At 47.9% G+C, this 19,280-nt stretch overlaps 3 protein-coding genes across 3 annotated transcripts in view; 2 read left to right on the top strand and 1 right to left on the bottom strand.

The window, feature by feature from the left end:
- Window positions 1-326, bottom strand: part of METTL23 (methyltransferase like 23) — a 3,288-nt gene extending 2,962 nt beyond the window's left edge. The window contains exon 1 of the mRNA XM_009279492.1: window positions 303-326. Coding sequence (XP_009277767.1) covers window positions 303-326 — 24 coding nt within the window. The remainder of the gene's footprint in view (window positions 1-302) is intronic.
- A 79-nt stretch (window positions 327-405) lies between these two features.
- On the top strand, window positions 406-12,259 carry JMJD6 (arginine demethylase and lysine hydroxylase). The gene is made up of 7 exons (XM_009279491.1): window positions 406-444; window positions 503-891; window positions 3,876-4,162; window positions 5,500-5,635; window positions 5,758-5,896; window positions 6,563-6,690; window positions 8,336-12,259. Exons 1-7 carry the CDS (start codon window positions 406-408, stop codon window positions 8,370-8,372), a joined length of 1,155 nt encoding a protein of 384 aa, XP_009277766.1. The 3' UTR covers window positions 8,373-12,259.
- MXRA7 (matrix remodeling associated 7) overlaps window positions 8,558-19,280 on the top strand; it is a 42,600-nt gene continuing 31,877 nt past the window's right edge. Inside the window, exon 1 of the mRNA XM_009279490.2 lies at window positions 8,558-8,608. Within this exon, the coding sequence (XP_009277765.1) occupies window positions 8,558-8,608 (51 nt within the window). The remainder of the gene's footprint in view (window positions 8,609-19,280) is intronic.

Below are 19,280 nucleotides of genomic sequence, written 5' to 3'. Positions count from 1 at the left end.
GGGGAGGGGACCCTGAGGGAGAGCGGCGGGGAGGGGGGAGGTCAAGCAGCACCCTTCCTCCCTCCTCCCTCCGCCTGGCGAGGGGTGGCGGGGGGGTCGGGGCCCCGTCGCGGTGGGAAGGGCACCCTCAGTGCCGGAGCGCCCACGTAATTCCCAGGCGCCTTCCCCGGGGTCCCGCGGGCGGCGAGGGGGGTGAAAGGCAGCAGGGGATGTGTCAGCCGAAAGGGCAGGGGTGGCCTCTCCGCCTGGGCAGTTACCTCGGCGGGGAGGAGCGCCAAACGGCTTCAGCCTGCTGGTGTTACTGATGGGTGCGAGGAGCGGGGCATGAGAAATAGGACTGCGGCCTCGGGGAGCTTAAAATAACACGTAGGCAGCTTGATACCCTGGTGGTGTATGGAACAAAGTATGAGTGTGAAGCTCCTCCACGCCGACTTAGAAAGCGCAGTACTAGGACGTTAGTCTGTCCTAATATCTGGTCTGTATTCCTCTCTTGGTTTCACAGGATAATGTGGAGAGGGCAGATGCGCTCCAATTAACAGTGGAGGAATTTGTTGAGCGTTATGAAAAACCTTACAAGCCTGTAGTCTTGCTGAATGCTCAGGTGGGCTGGTCTGCCCAAGAGAAGTGGACTCTGGAACGACTGAAACGCAAGTATAGGAACCAGAAGTTCAAATGTGGGGAGGACAATGACGGTTATTCTGTGAAGATGAAGATGAAGTACTACATAGAGTATATGGAAACCACACGTGATGACAGCCCGCTCTACATCTTTGACAGCAGTTATGGAGAGCATCCCAAGCGCAGGAAACTTCTGGAGGACTACAAAGTACCCAAATTCTTCACTGATGATCTGTTTCAGTATGCGGGGGAGAAACGAAGGCCGCCTTACAGGTATAGTACAGTGACAGCAAGATAAAAGTAGGTATCTTCTATCTCATTAGCTATTCCTAAACAGGTATGATTGTCTTGTATAAAACAAAGTGATAGCTTTACGTCCGCTATTTTGAAATGAGCGTACATCTGTAACCCAGAGGGAGGGAAGGGCAGATTTGCGTATCACAGTTTCTGGTTCTGCCACCAGTGTTGCTACAAGTTTATGGGGTTTTTTTTTCTTTTTTTTCAAGTCAGTTTACCTCACTTCTTAGATTTTAAAAAAAATCACGTAGTTACTGAAAGTAATGAAGGTTAATTTCTTGTTAGGTGTGCCTTCTGGCTTTCAAATTGTAAGTACCTCAGGACAAGTTCCTGGGTTTTGCAGCAGTGGCTTATGTGCATAGTGGGATTTTGTTGAATTATGAGTCAGTCCTTTTAAGGTAAAGATCTTAAGCTAGATTAGTATGAAGTGTGGAGACTAGTTCTTAGCTCCCCTTCAGATGATTTTGAGAGACAACAATATTTCACATCTATGTAGTCTTTTCAACTCTTATTTTTGCATCTGATTGAAAAAGGATTGAAATGACACTTCATTCCTGAAATCAAATGCAACAACCTTGTATTTGGGGTGTTAGACAGAAATCCCTTTTGTATCTATGTTAATATAATGCTTCATAGCAGAATGAGCATAAGCTGAACGCTCCCAAGTAATTAAAGTCTTTACAGCCACATTATAATTGTCAGAGAATGCCTTGCCCTTTGAGTGATGTGAGGCTGTGATGTGGGTTTTTTATTGTTTTGGGTTTTTTAGTAAAGTAGAACAAGGAATGAATAATGATACTCTTCTCTGCAGTCTTTCACGTGTCTATAGCCCAGTTGTGCTTTTGCAGGAGTGAAGCATGAAACTAATACCTGTTTAAGATCACTGAAGTAGGTGTTTTTACAGTGTTGTAACAGACCCTTTTTATAATTCGCTTCTAAGAACATACAATGCTGTGATCAAACGCAAAAGCACACCAGGTGTAGTCTCTAGTAGAAACTGAATACACTTACAGAACGGGCAATCATTTATCCAAGTTATAGGTAAACTAGATAATCTGGTTGTGACTCACTTACACTGATATCTCTTTCCTCCACACTCTCCCCACCTACAGGCACATGCTGAGCTCCTTGCTTGTGTTCATGGTATTCACAATTCTTGTACTTTGTTCTGGAAAATGTGGGTTTGTTTGAGGCCGTTACCGTTTTTTGAGAGATGAGTGATGCAAGAGAGCACACTGATGCCTCCTGGAGTTAGGGGTTTCATCTAGGTACAGAAATGGATGAAGAGTGTCCAGTAGTTTAAGAGCGTAATTGAAAATCTAACAGCAAGTGGTGCTTTCTAATCATATGATCAGGATATGTACTGCAGAGATTGACCTCTGGATTGAGGTGTGTGTGATAGTGTATAGATCTTAAAATAAGAACTCGTGCTGTTTAAAGCATCTTTATTGGAGTTGTTCCTCTTTAAAATAAAAGCAATAATTTTTGGAAGCCATTTACTGAAGCAGCTATTTTAGTTTGGGGGGTTGGGGATTGGGGTTTTCTGCTTTTAAATTGAAGTTACAGGTTGTGAAATTTTTAACGGTCAATTTGATGTCTTGTGGCAAACTGGGTTATGTTCATTGTCAATTAAATGCCCAGAGGAAGATGCTGGTAAATGATAGTGTTGCTAAATAAGGACTTTAAAATCTTCCGCGTGTGTAGATTCAGGTTATGGTCAGAAAAATGGTATTGAACAGCGGTCTTGTCTGTGTACCAGACAGATCTTTGTGTTTAATTTCCTCTGACTTCTTAGTAAAAGCTTTGACTGTTCTGCTTGTAGTTTTATTAGCTTTCCAAAGTTAATATGAATCTAAAGAGTGAATTGACAATAGTAGTGACAAAGACCTGCCTATTTACGTTTTTATGGCTCCTTTATGAAGTAGGAAGAGCGCAGCTTGATAACCCAACTTACAGTCCTACAATTGGCGCTAGCAAGTGGTACTTGGAAACCAGCTTAATTTACACCTGCATTGGAAAGGGGAGATGGAGAGCTTGCTGGCTTCCGATTTTTTTTTTCTGAACCTTTGAACGCCTCTTGCTGGGTATCGCCTGCCTGTCAGCCACGCGATGCAGGGATCTTGTTGGTGCTTTAGTTTCTACCCTCCCTGCCACCCAATAAACAATTACTGCCATTTCTTTTTCTCTTGACACCTGATACTAAGTCACCTCACTTACCTTTATCTGGTATGGTAGATCTTACTGTTCCGTTACAGGGGAAACGTGCAATTGAAGGTGCTGTTGCTGTTAAACATGTGTAGCAGATAAAGTTCTCCATAGGGAGAAATAAACCTTGCAAATGGGGAATGAGAATATACATACCAAATCCTGAATGCTCACTGGAGAATAAGCTCTAACTGGTTAAATGTTAGAATGAAAAGCCTCTTGTAAATGAACAGAAGGCATAGAGGGAGGCCAGGGTTGCATAACTTTGCTCTGTTCCTTACTTGTATCGCCTTTTGTTTGTTCCTCATTGTTCTGCAGTTCTGGATCCATTTATGACTAGCGAATTTTAGAAAAACGTAGGATTAGGAGAATCCCCCTGCACAGTAAGAATCCTAACGCAGGCTGTTTATGAATGTGATTTAATCACATCCATAAACCTTGAAATAAGTATATATTTTATTGAAGAACTGTTTAAAACAAAATACAGCTATGAAATATAAAAAGCTATCTTCCCTTTCTTGTCCCAGAGTCATTCCTGTCCCAATTCATGTTGATTTTTAGGCTAAAGCCGTTTTGTATCTTTTTGCTGTAGTGTGAGCCTAACAATCTCAAGAAGATAAATTAAGGAACTGTAACTACCTTGATTTCTAACTGTACGTGAAATAAACAGCTGTAATTTTCTGTCTAATACGAAGGAAAGATAAGATAGCTACTTGCTTGCTCTATGACTAAAGGATTTTTTTCCCCCCATGCAGATGGTTTGTGATGGGCCCACCTCGTTCTGGAACAGGAATTCACATCGATCCCTTGGGAACTAGTGCGTGGAATGCCTTGGTCCAGGGACATAAGCGTTGGTGCCTGTTCCCTACCAGCACTCCCAGAGAGCTGATCAAAGTGACGCGAGAAGAGGGAGGGAACCAGCAGGATGAGGCTATCACTTGGTTCAATGTCATCTACCCTAGGACGCAGCTCCCCACCTGGCCCCCTGAATTCAAACCCCTGGAAATCTTGCAGAAACCAGGCGAGACGGTCTTTGTGCCAGGTATGTACGAATCTCTCCAGTAAGGAATTCTGGGAGAGAAAAGCATATTTCTAATGTTTGTGTGTAGTAGAGACGAAGAGAATGTTTAGCTTTCTTATATGGGCTCTCTCTTACAAAAGAAACTATTCTGAGCTGTTTCAAAAGGCATATATATTGCGAGGCGCTCTTTGAGACTATTCAGTTATTTTCTGAATGTCCTGAAATGTATATGGCCTGTAGCATAGGATTGCATGTGGTACAGATGACAATACAAATGGGACCTCAGTTGCAGCATCACAGGAGTGTGATCCTGAAATAAATTGCAGTAATAGGAAACCATCAAGGCATAAAATAATAGAGGTGTTTGAGTACAAGTAACTTCTTAGACAAAAATGTTTGAGTTTACATACACTGGAGCAGATTCATGACTGAATTTTGCAGCCTGGGTAGTCTGACTGCATATGAATATTTCTTAGCTGTGGGAAAAGAACTACTTCAAGGCACTGACACTTTCCACCCACCTCTCTGTGGTTATGCTTCATCTTGCATTTAAAATCAAAAGCTAAAGAAAGATCTGATAAGGATGCCATTCTCTTTGAGTGGCTGCACATTGTGTGCCCGTTGTAACTGGGAGGTGAGGTGGCTAGTGGATAAAGCAGGTGAGTTCAGTGCCAAATTCTAACCTCTAACCCTTGCGTTATTTTTGTGCAGTATGGCCCATAGCTTCTATCCACATTGCTTGTCTCTAACATACAGCTGACTTCATGTTTGAAGAGTGCCTTGTGATTGTCTTGGCACTTATTAGTGACTCCTCAGTGTACCTTCTGTTAAGATTTTGTAGCTGTCAGGTTCCATTAAACTGTTTCCTTCGTCTTTTTATGAGGTTATAAGTGGGTTGTAAGAACACCACTGTCTATTTTTATCCTGTGTGGGGAAACAATTTTGCATCTATTTTTAAATGAAAGGTTAGTCTGTAGTCATAAGAACCTTACTAAATCAGCATGGAAAGTGCTCTCCAGCTTAACAGAGAGGGTCTCTGTGCGGGCTGGGTTACAATGGCTCTTGCTATTAAATAAGCCATCAGTAGCAAGTGTGTTGCTGTCAAGTCAGATCTTCAGTACTGCTCATGAGCTGGATAATTTGGTCAGAGCATTGAGCAGCCTTCTCTAACAAGAATCTAAAGCATTGGAGCGAATCCTGAAATAAGACTTGAGGAAAGACGATGTGGTGGCAGACTCACCTGGGTTTGGGGGATAAGGTCCAATTTCCACCTGTGCTGTGGAAAAAGTGTACACGGCTGTTCTTGAACTTGCTTTCGGCTACGTAGCCAGAAATCGTCATTGGTGTTGTATTTATAGGTGGCTGGTGGCATGTAGTTCTCAATCTTGACACAACTATTGCCATCACGCAAAATTTTGCCAGTTGTACCAACTTCCCTGTGGTGTGGCACAAGACAGTAAGAGGGAGACCCAAATTGTCACGGAAATGGTACAGGTAAGAGATTTAGTAGCTTTCTTTTCATATTCTCTATTTAAAACAAAACCCAAAAATACCCTATTCATTTACATGCAGTGTTACCGTTCAAAGGCTAACCCTGAAATTTCAACTGTATTTAGGATCCTAAAGCAGGAACATCCTGACTTGGCAGCCTTGGCTGATTCAGTTGACCTGCAGGAATCTACTGGTATTGCTTCCGATAGTTCCAGCGATTCTTCCAGTTCCTCAAGTTCCAGCTCCTCAGACTCTGATTCGGAGGTAATGCTTTTTACTACAGTAGGTGATCCATATCCTGCAATTATATTGTTTTTTTCCATACCTGATCGCATGTCCTCATCCTAATATTCATGTCTTATGGAAGAAATTAATAGAAAGCAACTAAACAAATCTACATGGTGGAGGAGCCTGTGGTCTTAGCAGGTTCTGTTTGCTGAAGCCTCCCTTTGTATTGCTAAATGAATTTGGTTTGTTTGATCTGTGTTCATATTGTATATAAATCTGTCACTCATTTAGCTAAGCCATGCTTGTGTAAAATGGCTGCAAAGTGGATGTTTTAAAAATGGGGAGGGGGAACAAGGTCCAAAACCGAGACTGTCAGTTATGACAGGGGACGTTTCTAGGCACCTAAGTGCTACAGAAAGCACCGAGTCTGCTCTCGGAAAATTAGGTCCTTCTAGGAGCAAAAATGAACGTATCAGTTGACTTGCCCCAAGCCAGCTTAGTCAGTGATGAAATCTAAGAATATACCTGCTCCTGTTTTTTAAACGCTTAATTTAAAATTTATTTCACGTGTCTAATCTAAAATAGCACGTTCTGTGAGTATTGATTATTCAGGGTTGCTGAGGTAGCTCTTACGGTGAATTCCACAGCACAAACAGTTTACTAGGTTTCTCTGAATTCTGGTTTCATCTCTTCATACTTCAGTGTGACTCTGGCTCTGAGACAGAGGGGATGATGCACCGGAGGAAAAAGAGGAGAACGTGCAGCATGATGGGTAACGGTGATACAACTTCCCAGGACGACTGTGTGAGCAAAGAGCGCAGCTCCTCCAGGTGACCCGATGGCAACTGTTTTTTTTTAAACAAGCAAAAGACAATACAAGGCAGAGCTGGCAGAGTTAAGACAGGGTGATTCATCAGGACAGAGGGATGGAGAGCAAGGGGTCCCTTGCAGAATGTACAGCAGTTGGCCAGTGGTGATGTCTTCCCTCCATGAACTATTTTAATTGCTCTAAACTGAAAACTAAGATTCTTGATATTTTTTTTTAAATGAGGTTTTTTACTTTATTTAATAAACAGTTTTATTACTTTTCCTAGTTGTCTCTTTTAATAGAGAAAGTTTTTTTTTTTTTAATGGGAGAGGTGGGATATTTTAACTGTGTTCTTCAGAGAGCACAAATGAATAGTAAACAGTTAAAGATGAGGAACGATCAGGCAAGACTCAGGTTTCGATGCCTTGTTGTCCAAATGGAAAACCTTCAAGTAGTTGTGTGGTTTCTCTTATTGTTGCCTGGATTACTTCAATTTGGCCCACTGCTTTATCTGTTAAAGGCAACATTTATCCCAAATCCCAAATGTCTGTGTTTACCTATTAAAAAAAAAAAAGAAAGAAAAAAGAGCAAGTTTCTGTCAGTCTGGAGGGAGGGAACATTAATATTGCAGAACCAAGAATAGATATTGCTTAGCGTAAAGTTGCCGAGGAAGGAAGTTCACTGGACTTGCCAGGTTAAAAACAGTGAAACACTGGGAATCTGGGAGTATACTGCAGGGAGAAACTTAGAAATTCTTTGCTAAATGAAGCATTTTTCTCATATGGCAGAGGCTTGCCAAAATTCTGAAGCAAGCTCCTTCCAGTTTGGTTAACCGATGCCGCTGTATTAGCTGCCTGCCTGCATTAGGGTGCTGTCTAGTTACTGAGCTCTTGGATACTCCAGGTTTGGCATGGATGCGAGTGCTGTGGCCTGCTAAAGAAGGTGTGCAATAGTAATTTACCTGAGGAAGTCCAGATTCCCAGTATCATGCCTGACTTCCCAGTGTAGGGAACTGCCTAAAGACCTGGTTGCTCCTGTACGTGTTGCCATTTATCTTGCTGTGATATACTGCTCTCTTGGTTTCAGGAGTTGCTCATAACTGAATACAATTGAATTACAAGCACAGAGCATCATTAAACAGTTGGGAGAGAACTGTACTGACTGCTTATTTTGCCCTGGAGGTTTTACCAATTTGTTTGTTAGGATGTTGTCAAATCCCATTTCAGCAGCCAGTGTGACTTCAGGCAGGGAATGAGCAGCAGGAGATAACGAACCTTAATGCAGACCCTGTTTTTAGGAAATAAAAAAAGCTATACAAATGCAGAGCACACGTGCAGATCTGTCCTTCTGAAAATCCCGTGCATTTTTAAGTTGTTCGCACTTCAAATTTTGAAATAAATACCTTAAATATTAAAAATTAGCACATTGCCTAGAAGACTTGCTTTCCAGGTTTCGCTGTTTTGCTCTGTGAGGATGGGTGGGCTTTCTGCTCCAGCTGTGTGATGGAGTAGTTGATAGAAACAGTTCCAAACATAAAATCTTATCTAGCTTGTACAATTCTGTAGGAAGAATAAGCATACAATTAACCTGCATGCTGCAATCTTTTTTGTCCTGATATGAGGGGAAATGCTATAGTTGTTGACAGGCAGTTGTACTTTTTTTGACAGGATTAGGGAATCTTGTGGAGGCCGCAGCTACCCCTGAGAGACAACAACACCCACCTAGAGGCAGCTGCCGATCGAAGCTCCATTAGCAGCCAGCCAGCTCTGTTCTACCCCCTTCTGCTTCTGTTTCTCAGAGTCCTTAAGTTTTTGTCACTCTTCCTCGATCCAGACATCCGTCTTCATTATGTGCTGTCGAAGGTTGGCTCCTTAATAACTTCTAGGGGAATGCCCCGACTCTACATTATTGTGCAATGCTTTGTCCCCTCCGCGCCCCGAGTGAGTGCACTAATAACCCAGCTTTGGGTAAGGACATGCCAAGTATTTAATGGTTCACGTAACTGGCAAGAAAGACGACGGTCAGTTTTTAAAGAACTCTTTTTAAAACCAGCAGGTAAATGTAAAAACCTGCCTTGCTTTGACACTGTCATATGTTTACATGTTGTCCTGTACACTTGAGGAAAGGAACACCAGCCCTTTTGGCCTCTCTGAACGTCTGGCGGATCTCGCACCAGAATTTCAGGAAGGGAAGGTGGTATGAATGCTCCAAACACTGAAGCAACTTCAGCAGAGGTGACCGCCGACCTGAAGCATCTTTCGTGGTCTTAATCTACATGCGTACATCAAGGTGCAACACCTTAACCAGCAACAGTCCATTTGCTCTGTGTCTGTTACGATGCCTGGTAACTAAGATGCACTAGCACCTTGCGATAGGAAGCTCGATGGATCGGGAGAATCCTGGAGTTTCTTGCACAGCAAAAACCGTGGGGGAAAAAGTCAGCATTTGCCAGTAACTACAATCCTTTACATGCAGGCGTGATGTTTAGCACTAGGCAACAACTGACAAAGTCTGACTCTTGTATCATAACAACAGTTGCTGGGCTTTAAATACCAAGCAGTTACAGGGCTGTGGGCTCGTTCAGGCCTGTGCAGTTCACATACCTAAATGGCTTTTCTTTGAGGTTACGGGTTCAGACGTTTCCGGAACTTGCGGTGCCAATTTTAAAGGACTGGGAGGGGGACATATTGTTGTTTTATGCTTTTTAAAAATGCAATGTGTTGCTTAAGTCTGTAGATGCGTTCGTATTATGCCGGGTAAAGCTCTCATCCCCAAGGGATCTGTTGGAGCTGCTGGTTTTTTTAGCAGGGGCTTGTGCTGGCAGTGTCAGTGAAGAGGTCTGTCTAGCTGAAGGTGTGCTGCAAGGAAATGATCCTTCTTCTCTATCTGAACAGCACAGCCAGAAGCTAGCTGGGTTGGGGTGCTTCCTTGGGTGCTCTCCTGAGACCTAGGAGGTGGGTATTAGATCTCACTTCAGCCGCTCTTCTTTGGGAGAGGAAACTTGAAAACAGAAGTGGTGTGCGTGTAGTAAACATGCAATAATGCCCAGGCACTGGTAGCAGAATTAGAGAGCAGATTGGCAGCCTTAGCTGTGACTTTCTTATACATGTTGGGTTTGATGGAACCCAGAACATTGCTTGTCTGGGCTTTCTGATCTTTTTTCTAACCTTGTCTCTTCCTATTTAAACACTCTTTCCCTTCTTGGAGACTGGGCAATGTCCTGTTGTACAAGGGAATCCTAAATACATTTGTCAGGATCTCTGTTTCTGAATCTTCTGTGCCAGTCACTTTGTGTAGGAGCAGCATGGTGGTGGAAAAATGGAGAGAAGGAAGGCTTTTTGGTACATTCTTTAGCTGTCCGGACTCCTGAATTTCCTGTGATAGCCAGGCATAAGTGAGCACGCTTGCTCTGTAGACTGCTGCACATTCTTCCACAAGATTACTTCATTTTAAAAAAAAAAAATTCTCAAACTCCTGGCATTTCTGGCCAAAGTTGCCTTTTTTCCTGCCTGGTTGAACAGCCTGGGAGCCTGCACAATCTGTGTGTCTTCTCAGACAGAGCAGGCTGCAGCTGCTGACTTTCGGAAGAATGTGGGGGCCTGGAGAGGCGAAGGCCCAGAAGTCTCAGCTCTGTCACCATGAGAGGAGCCCTTAGAGAACTGTCCGCTGCCCTCTTTGGTGGCTTGACAGTTAGTATGTCAGTAAGATGGCTTATGCTGTAGCTTGCAATTGCATTTGGCATGCACGGTTCAGTTTCGCAGTCTTAAAATCTTACATGTGCGTGAAAGCCTGATCGCTGTGCCAGGAAAGCCACACCTCTACCACCAGAAGCACAGTGGGAAGATCCGGAGTGCAGAGTATTCTTCCATGCCTGTGAACTCTTCCATGGCATGAAATAAAACAATTTCAGATTGAAGCCTGTGTTCGTTTGACGTCCCTCACAGAAAAGCAGTGTGTTTGAAATGGACTGCAGGCACCGCGATACCAGCAACGCTATACTGACTTCTCCACCAGGCACTTTCTGATATGAAACAAGGGTGTGTCTGTTTAGGCTACCTGGGAATCGGGACTCCTGGGATCTCTGGTTCTTCCGCTTACAGGCTCTTGCCTCAGCCAAACTGGTGAGCTTCTGTCTTTGTTTCAGTAGATGAGGAAAATACCTACCTCACAGGGATGTTGTGAGGCTGAAATGTAATTACTGTGTAAGATGCTTTGAAGTCGTCCTCCCACAAAAAGTGTTCCAGACATCCTAAGCAACCTGAGACTTCCTAACCTGGTGTTAGCTTTTTGTAGCAGAAAACACTGGGGATGTGTTCAGCACTCTTGGCCACGTGGTGTTCTGTGGTGGCCCTTCCAGAATTGCTGTGTGGTACATAAATTGTAGCAGAACAAGGCTTTTTGTTTTCACCAGAGTTTAACTGTTGGCATTTCATGGCCTGCTCTAAACAGGAGGTCCTGCTAGATCGGGATTTTTTTAAAATAGAACTAGAATAAATTATCTCTCATCAGGGAGTCAGCTTCACTGGCCTTACAGGAAGGGGGGGAGCTGGTGCTTCCCAGGCCCTCGTTCCAGGCTGGGTGAATGAGGAATAAAGTTAAAAACTGTGCTCCCCTTGTGCCTAGCTCCATGCTTGTGGGAGGCTGGCTGGGGAGAGTGGGTTTTGTGCTCTCACTTCTCCAGGCTTGTGCTTCTTGGGGCATCCATGTCTCTTGTTCTGACCCCACTGCTTTTGTGTACTGTAGAGCCCCTGGATGTAGCAGGCTGCTGTGGTCCGGCGCCCAGACCCAGTGGGCCCCTCGTTTCCTTGAGCCCCAAAGCAGCAGCGCTGCTCTGCCTCGGCCCCCGCCGGCACTCTGTCAGCCCGGTGGTGCTTTGTGGGCTGCCTTGCTCCCCAGGGACAGGCTTAGAGAGCTACGAGCTGGGTTTGGACTGTGGGCTTCCCGATTGTACTGTGCGTATCGGTGTCATTGTCCTGCCTGCTCTGGCGAAAGGTAAAGGGATTTGTGAGCTCTGGCCGCGCTTTTGAGTCTGGTAACCAATACAGGCTTGTCTGCTGTGACAGTTCAGGAGTGGATGAATAAATACCCCGTCAGAACTGTAGATGTGAACAACAGGCGCGCCGATCTCGGCACCTGCTCTCTGCACAAGTGCTGTGGGAGCAGGTGACGCCGAGGGAGCACTGGCATACCTTCCTCCCCTTTCCAGCTCGGGTACGCTGGCTCCAGTTTGTCTCCTCAGTTACAGTAAGCCTCTCCAAATGCTTAGAAGAAAGACAGCAACCTCTTTCATAATTAACCTAGACCCTTTTCCTCCCTGAATCCCCAGCCATCGTGGGGCAGGAAGCAAGACCGTTGACTGAATCAAATCCAAAATGCCTGTGTGGGCTAATTGTAATGGGAGGTTTTTGGCATCCCCCTTGCAAAGGGGGGAAGGAAAGAGCGTACCGATTCGTTTGACAGTCACACTGTCGGCTCCAAGCCCTGCCACTGCCATTAGCTGCTTTTATCACCCCATCCAGCAGAGCTGGGATACTCTTAATTGTCGTTTGGATGATTGTGTTTTTGCTTTTTATTTTAAATAAAATCAATTATTTTGCATTATCCTGTCGGCCAGTCACTTTTTTTCATATCATGATCTGAAAAAAAAAAAAAAAACAACCTACGGGTGTGCACCTCTGATTCCCAAAGTACCGCAGTGTGCTAAATGGTGTTACAGCTACGGGGGTGCTTTGGGGACTTTCTCTAGCGCTTTCTCACACGTGAGCAGTACGTCTGTATGGTGGGGTGTGTTTTGGAAGCTGCTGGGGCTGTGGTGGCTTTGGGTGAAGGTTTGTGTCGGTAGCTTTGTTACCAGACTGCAACGCGTGCTTCTTGCCCCCTTCCCTGTCCTCCCCAGGCGGTACGGCAAGAAGCCTTGCGTCGCGTCTCTCTTGCCACCTCGTACTGGCGAGAAGGGGGTTTCATCTTCCAGGTGTCGCATGCTGCTTTCGGCTTAGCTTCTAGATAAGGGGCACAGTGCAGAGAGTCGCTGTGGAAGGGCTGGACTCCAAGCAGAGACCTGACCCACCTTCCCCCCCCCAGTCCTGAGGGTTCCAGGCGGTACGGCAAGAAGCCTTGCGTCGCGTCTCTCTTGCCACCTCGTACTGGCGAGAAGGGGGTTTCATCTTCCAGGTGTCGCATGCTGCTTTCGGCTTAGCTTCTAGATAAGGGGCACAGTGCAGAGAGTCGCTGTGGAAGGGCTGGACTCCAAGCAGAGACCTGACCCACCTTCCCCCCCCCAATCCTGAGGGTTCAGGGAGAGAGCCGCCTCCGAGGGCGCTCCTGTGTGTCTGAAGCTGCCTCTTAACAAATTTGGCTGTGTAGCGGAACAAGGGTTGGGAACGTGGAAAGACTTGTGTATTTTGTTAGTGAGCTTTGTTGAAACCAGTAGCTGTAGGTAAATAAGCTGAAGCGGAGTGTGGGACAGCAGCCTGGAGGCTTTTGAAATATTTACATCGATATATTGTAGAATGGAACACCTTGGAGAGTAAATGGTTTTGTGGCAGCAGACAGCAAGTTTGCTCGTTTCTGCATAAACCTCTGTCCCTCCCTTCCCAAACACCCATGTAAACATTCCTTTACTGTCACCTACAAAACCAAATTTGTTTTTCTCCTTTCCAATTGCTCTTCAGCAGGTCTCTCCCCGTGCCCTGTCCGCATCCTCTGCTAGATGCAGACACAATTAGCTAATGAGCCCCTGCTCTCCGCGTGGGCGCTCCGGGCACGTCGGTGCTTGGCATTTAACAAGGCCCAATTCCAGAAAATGGTATGAATTGTGGTGGCTGAAAGCTATGTAGAGCCATTGTAGAAATGCTTTTGTAACATACCTCTTCTGCTTGTCATTCCCAACAGAGGCGATTTTGCGTGCTCCCAGCTTCGAGTCAATCCCGTTGTTCTTCCCAATTCATACCTCTTCTGCTTGTCATTCCCAACAGGGGCGATTTTGTGTGCTCCCAGCTTCGAGTCAATCCCATTGTTCTTCCCAATCTGCCGGTACTGCTGGTACCTCCTTCAGTGCCACTGTGGCCTTGCAATCTGGACTCGATTTATTTTTATTCCTCTGATTTATCTACCTGTCTTCCTTTTTGTGACAGTTGCAACCCAATACCTCATTTCAGCAAGGAGGACGGCATACTGATTTCTTTAATTGCTACCGGGGAGCCAACAGGACAGGTTTACCCGAGTGGGAAATGCGGAGGTATTGTCTGTGCTGTACCTGTGCTGATGTTCTCGCTCCTTTCCTCCAGTTTGATGTAAAAGCAAATAACTGCTGCTATTTCTTTTGTGGCAGTTAGAAAGCAAGTCACAGAGAGAACGGGGCTGCATTCCTACTTGAGTGTTAGCCACGGCACTAAGTAGCTACGTGTTTTAAGACTGGTTTGGGATTAAACTAATATTCTTGCAGAATCTCACCTGCTTTTTCAAGGCATGTAAAGACTCCTCTGTGGGACCGCACCTCCTCTGTTTCTGGAGAAGTGTAAATTGAGGCAGGTAGAGCTGATTGGAAATGTGTTCAAAAGGAAATAATCATTCCACGTCCCTTCTGGTTTGAGAGCTGGCAGCTCCCACCTGTATGTGATGCCTGTAACCGTTGTGTGTCCTCTCCTCGTTCGACAGAAGGACCTGAAACTGGGGGGCTGCCACCGCAGCGAGCGTCTGTGCAGCCTGCCGGGAGGAGGAGGAGGAGGAGGAGCAGCGGCTGGTCCAGCCGTGTCCCAGCTGTGCGAGCAGGGAAGGCGTACCAGGGCTGGAGGAGAATTTCAGAAGGATTGCTTTTCTGATGCAGCGCTGCCTTGTTTAGGCCCAAGGCTGCATCTTTTCTCAGCTGTTGTGCTGCTCCAGTCCAGTCGGGACTGGACCGGCTGCCAGCGTCCGTGAGCTTTTGGTTCACTCTTAGGACTTGGAGCTTGTATCAGCTTGCCTTCGGGGGCAAGGCCAATTGTACAGCTGGTTCAAAACTTTGAAGACCATCAACAACAACTCGGAGCCTGCCCTAGCTCAGGGATTACACTGGAAAATGAGTTTTAACATGATGGAAGAAGAGCTGCACTGGGTGAGACCAGAGGCCTAGCTATTGGAGGGGTTAGTAATGGGAGCTTAGGGAGAAGGTATAGAAACAAGCACTCACAAGAGAGCCCTTTGGTAGGATCATTCCTTTCAGCGGGAGCAAGGTACGGCCATCCCTACCCTTGGGCTGGCTTGGACCTCTTGCTGAGCTGAACTCTTCTTGTGTTTAGTCTTCTGCCACTCGTGAATCGAACCAGCTCTCTGAGCATCACTGCAGCACGAGGGCTAGCGCACAGCCGGGTGTGCAAAAGCAAATGAACAGCCAGCCAGATGGGTTAGTGACCTCCGAGCCTGCGTCAGCTGAAGAACGGGGCAAGTACAGCGACGTTTCCTGGGATAGCTTCTAATTTCTGGCATCGACGCAGAGAGGACGTTGCTGTTCTTGGCAAGGAAAAAGTGGTGTCGCTGACTGGGAGCATGACTGGGGCTTGCAGAAACGGTCTGAGTTTGGACCAGTTGTAAGACCAGTCTGTGCTCAAGCTTTACGTGAGGGGAAATGGGTTCTTGGAGGACCTGGGGACGCAGAATCATCTGGCTGGAACAGGCGCTGTCTGAAGTCACTAAAGTCTGTGCAAACCAGCAGCTGCTGCTTTCCCCGCTAGAAACCAGCGTGTATCTGCTCACTTCACTTCACAGGATCTTGTAGACCCGTGCTTGGGTTACAGCTGTGGTGGAGGGAGAGGGGGGTACTGAAACTCCGCTTGCTTCAGCTGACTTCCTTGCTTTGGGTGGGAGGGATGCATCTGTGTAAGCAGCTACTGCCTGCACAGTTCACGTGCTGCGGGAGAGAGTAGGAACGCGCAACGTGGTAAATCGGGTCTTTTTTTGTGCCTACAGAAAGCTCTCCCGGCTGTTCAGCACGTTATACCCGGGAGGCTGGGAGCAGTGCCCACCGTAGTGGCCTGGGCTGCAGGGAGCCAACCGAGCTAAATCCCTCCTGCAGGCACAGCATTTTCCGCGGCGGGGGATGCTTCCCGGAGCAGTTGTCACCGCAGCTCTCCTGAATCCCCCTTTGTTGGTAAAGCTCTTCAGCTGTTACCCAGCCCTTTGCTCCCCCCGCCGCGGCCTGGAGCTGACAGCCCTGTAAAAGCAGCTTTTGTGCGGGGCCGGGGCGCTCTCAGCGAGCCGTTTCCCGGCCAGCCCCTTCCCTGGCCGCAGCCGGCGCAGAGCTGTTCTCCTCCCAAGAGAGGGCAGCGTGCTCATTCGGCTTCCCCGCTCTGGGCCGCCCGCGGCACGGCGGCACCCCCGGGCCTTCAGCCTGACCCCGGGCTGCGACGGGGACGCGGTACCCAAGGTTTGGCTGCGACAGCCCCTCCGCAGCTCGTCTCCCCCAGAGCTGGCGGGCAGGACCAGGGCAGAGATCCCTGGCTGGGAGCCCGCCTGGCTGACCTGCTGTGTGAATCCATCCCCTCCTGTCCCGGAGCGTGCGGCTGCGTGGCAGGAGCCGGAGGCATTAATCTTGCCTTGCAAGTTCATGGGGGAACCATACAGACACCCTCCGTCCCTCCCAGTGGGAGCCTTGCTGCATCAGGGCAAGTTTACTCCGTCCAGTTGCCTCTGGAGAGCCGCGGAGGGGACAAGTCGATATCGTACGGGACCTGCTGGGCCTGGTTTCTGCTCGGGGGATCATCCCCATCAGATCATATTCTGCAGGAGAGTCTAGCTCTCAGCCCAGGTCCGGACACGGGGAGCTGAGCCCTGTCGCTGATTCTGCCACCTCGTTACTGTATGAAGTTAGCTCGGTTAGCACAGCTGTCCTTGCAGATGTGTCCTTGATGCTCCTGGCTGTTGCTCTCAAGACCTGGAGTGTTGTTTTTCAGAGATGTCTGAGCCCTGCAGTTCTCACAACTCCTACGAGTGCGGCAGGTTCCAGCCACCTGATAGTGAATCACTGCAGGTCCAAAGGCAGAAGCTGCTAATGGTAGTCTCTGGCTTTAGCTCCTGTTTGGTTTCCCCATCAGTGATCCCGACCTCAGAACAAGCTGTGAGGGCCAGCGCCTCCTCTTTAAGGCAGTGATCATATTCTGCAGGAGAGTCTAGCTCTCAGCCCAGGTCCGGACACGGGGAGCTGAGCCCTGTCGCTGATTCTGCCACCTCGTTACTGTATGAAGTTAGCTCGGTTAGCACAGCTGTCCTTGCAGATGTGTCCTTGATGCTCCTGGCTGTTGCTCTCAAGACCTGGAGTGTTGTTTTTCAGAGATGTCTGAGCCCTGCAGTTCTCACAACTCCTACGAGTGCGGCAGGTTCCAGCCACCTGATAGTGAATCACTGCAGGTCCAAAGGCAGAAGCTGCTAATGGTAGTCTCTGGCTTTAGCTCCTGTTTGGTTTCCCCATCAGTGATCCCGACCTCAGAACAAGCTGTGAGGGCCAGCGCCTCCTATTTTAAGGCAGTGATAAATCCTGCTTGGGTGGGCACTTGCTGAAGTGCTCCGTCCCTACTGGGTTAATGCAAGCCACATGCCACTGCATTCCTGCGCAGGCAAACACCCTCTAACAGACTTCCAGCCAGGAGCCATGGAAAATGTATGGTGCCAGGGAAACAGAGCAGGAGATGTCCCGCATGTCGGCAGTAATCGAGGGCACTGCGACAGCTGCAAACGTGTGCATCGGCGTGTGAGGCCACAACGCCCCAAGTCACCCTACTAGCAGGCCACAGCGGCCAGCTTCTGGTAGTCTCGCCCAAAATTCTTCTTTGTCCCCAAAACTGACAGTCCGCGTGAGCACAGGAGCGAAGACCCAGTCCCGTGAGTTTCCCCACCCTGGTTCTGTCTCTGGCTGTGAGCAATTTCCAGGGCTCAGGGGAAGTCTCCGAAAGCAAGTGATGCATTGGATTCGGGCCGATGCCTTCGTGGCTACTGCAGGTGGTCAGCTCAGCTCCAAGGTTACTTAAAAACCAGCAGAAATACAAACAAACCTGATTAACTGCTGATTCCCAAACTGCCTGTCCAAACACACAGCGATGTATCGCATACCCGAGGCTGCGCCAGGCTCTAATCAACGATCACCCTGTCCTGTCGGACAGGCTTTGCCGTAAACCCTTCGGCTGAGGCTTTTTACCCCTTCTGCCCCTGGAAGGGTCTTCCAGAAGCTGCTTGAGAGAGAATTTCAGTCTCGCTGTACTCCAGACCTATTTATACCCCTTTGTGTTGATCTGGTGGAGCACATCCCTCGTGCTTTTCCACTACTTCATCTAGCGAGTCAAACTTTTGGAAGCCGGTAGCTTCACCAAGCTAAAGAGTGGATTTGGACAGGAAGGGAGAAGAAGGGACAAAACATACATCAGAAAAGATGCTGAACCAAACCGCGCTGTGATGCTGCCAATCTCTGGATGTTTTGGCTGAGGTCCAGAGCGGCTCTGATGATCGGGGCCCAGGAAATGCAAAGCTGTGTAGGAGAAGGGAAGATAAGTACCATGGTTGGTTGTTACTAAGAATACAATTATCCATACGCTCATGATTGCCTGCCTGATAGGATTACCAATAAAGACAAACCGCAGTGAGGATCACGGCTTCACTTCCTTCCTCCCACCTCGGGGATTTAATCCCGTCTTTGTTCGTGTTTTGTTTTTAGCCAGTCAATAAAAATCTCTGCTCCCGGAGATATCTCCAAAGCCTTTTCCCTGGAGGAAACTTTGAGGGCGGATTCCCATGTCTGCTCCCCTCGCGCACAGCTGGGAGAAAGCTCCGTGCTGGTTTTACCCTGGCAGGAATAGCTTAGGCCTTCTAATTTCAGCCTGCTTTGTAAAAGGTTGGCTAATCCTCCCAGTAGTCTCAAGAGGCAGGAAATCCTTGGTGGCGGAGTCTGGAAGGACCTGACAACCCCTTGGCCAGTCTCCTTGCCAGCTTGTGATGGCTTTTGGGCACATCCCGTTCTTTGAGCCTCCCGTTTTTCAGATGCCCCAGCAGCAAGGTGCTCAGGGGGAGGCTCTCGCAGCCCAGCTACTCTCAGCACCCACTTACCTGGTGGGTGTGACAGCCGTTTACCGCACAAACGTGCCACCAATATCACCCGCAGCCCTGGGGGAAGGTGGAGCCGCGCTTTGAAGCTTGGCGTGGATGCCCTGCCAGATGTTCCTCACCGAGGGGAGTCAGGACAGCCTTCCCATGCCCTGCCAGCTCCTCCACTACCCAGCCAAGGGCCAACAAGGTGCAAATGTTCATTAAGCGCTACATGGAGGCCAGCTGCCACCCCAACCTGCACAGAGCTCCCTGCAGTCGTGCTGAGCTCACCAAGCTGTGGGCGCCTGTCTGCCCACAGCGAGCATCCCAGGAGAGAGGTGAGGAGGCAGAGACCTTTCCAAGTCAAACAGTTACGAATGATGCAAGTGCTTGCGCAGAACAGTTTGGGAACGACTTTTTGGATATAGGGCAGTGTCTAATGAAAGATCCTCCTGTTTGGAGCCAGACGCTCGCATCAGGCAGAGCCGGGCTGCCTGCAGGCAGCCTTCCTCCCCCGGTCCCCCTTGCCCAAATCCCACCCGTGGCTGTGAGCGGGTGCGGGTGTGC

Source organism: Aptenodytes forsteri, unplaced genomic scaffold (assembly GCF_000699145.1).
Source record: "Aptenodytes forsteri isolate BGI_AS27 unplaced genomic scaffold, ASM69914v1 Scaffold243, whole genome shotgun sequence".
Classification (NCBI taxonomy): Eukaryota; Metazoa; Chordata; class Aves; order Sphenisciformes; family Spheniscidae; genus Aptenodytes; species Aptenodytes forsteri.
Note: the sequence above shows the minus strand (reverse complement) of the source record. Positions and strands in the feature narration are given on the sequence as shown.

Excerpts from the sequence above, each read along its gene's own strand:
- JMJD6 (XM_009279491.1), top strand. The coding sequence starts at position 406 with ATGAGTGTGAAGCTCCTCCACGCCGACTTAGAAAGCGCA. Across the intron at positions 892-3,875 it reads AAACGAAGGCCGCCTTACAG|ATGGTTTGTGATGGGCCCAC; the intron begins GTATAGTACAGT and ends CCCCCCATGCAG. Across the intron at positions 6,691-8,335 it reads AAAGAGCGCAGCTCCTCCAG|GATTAGGGAATCTTGTGGAG; the intron begins GTGACCCGATGG and ends TTTTTTTGACAG.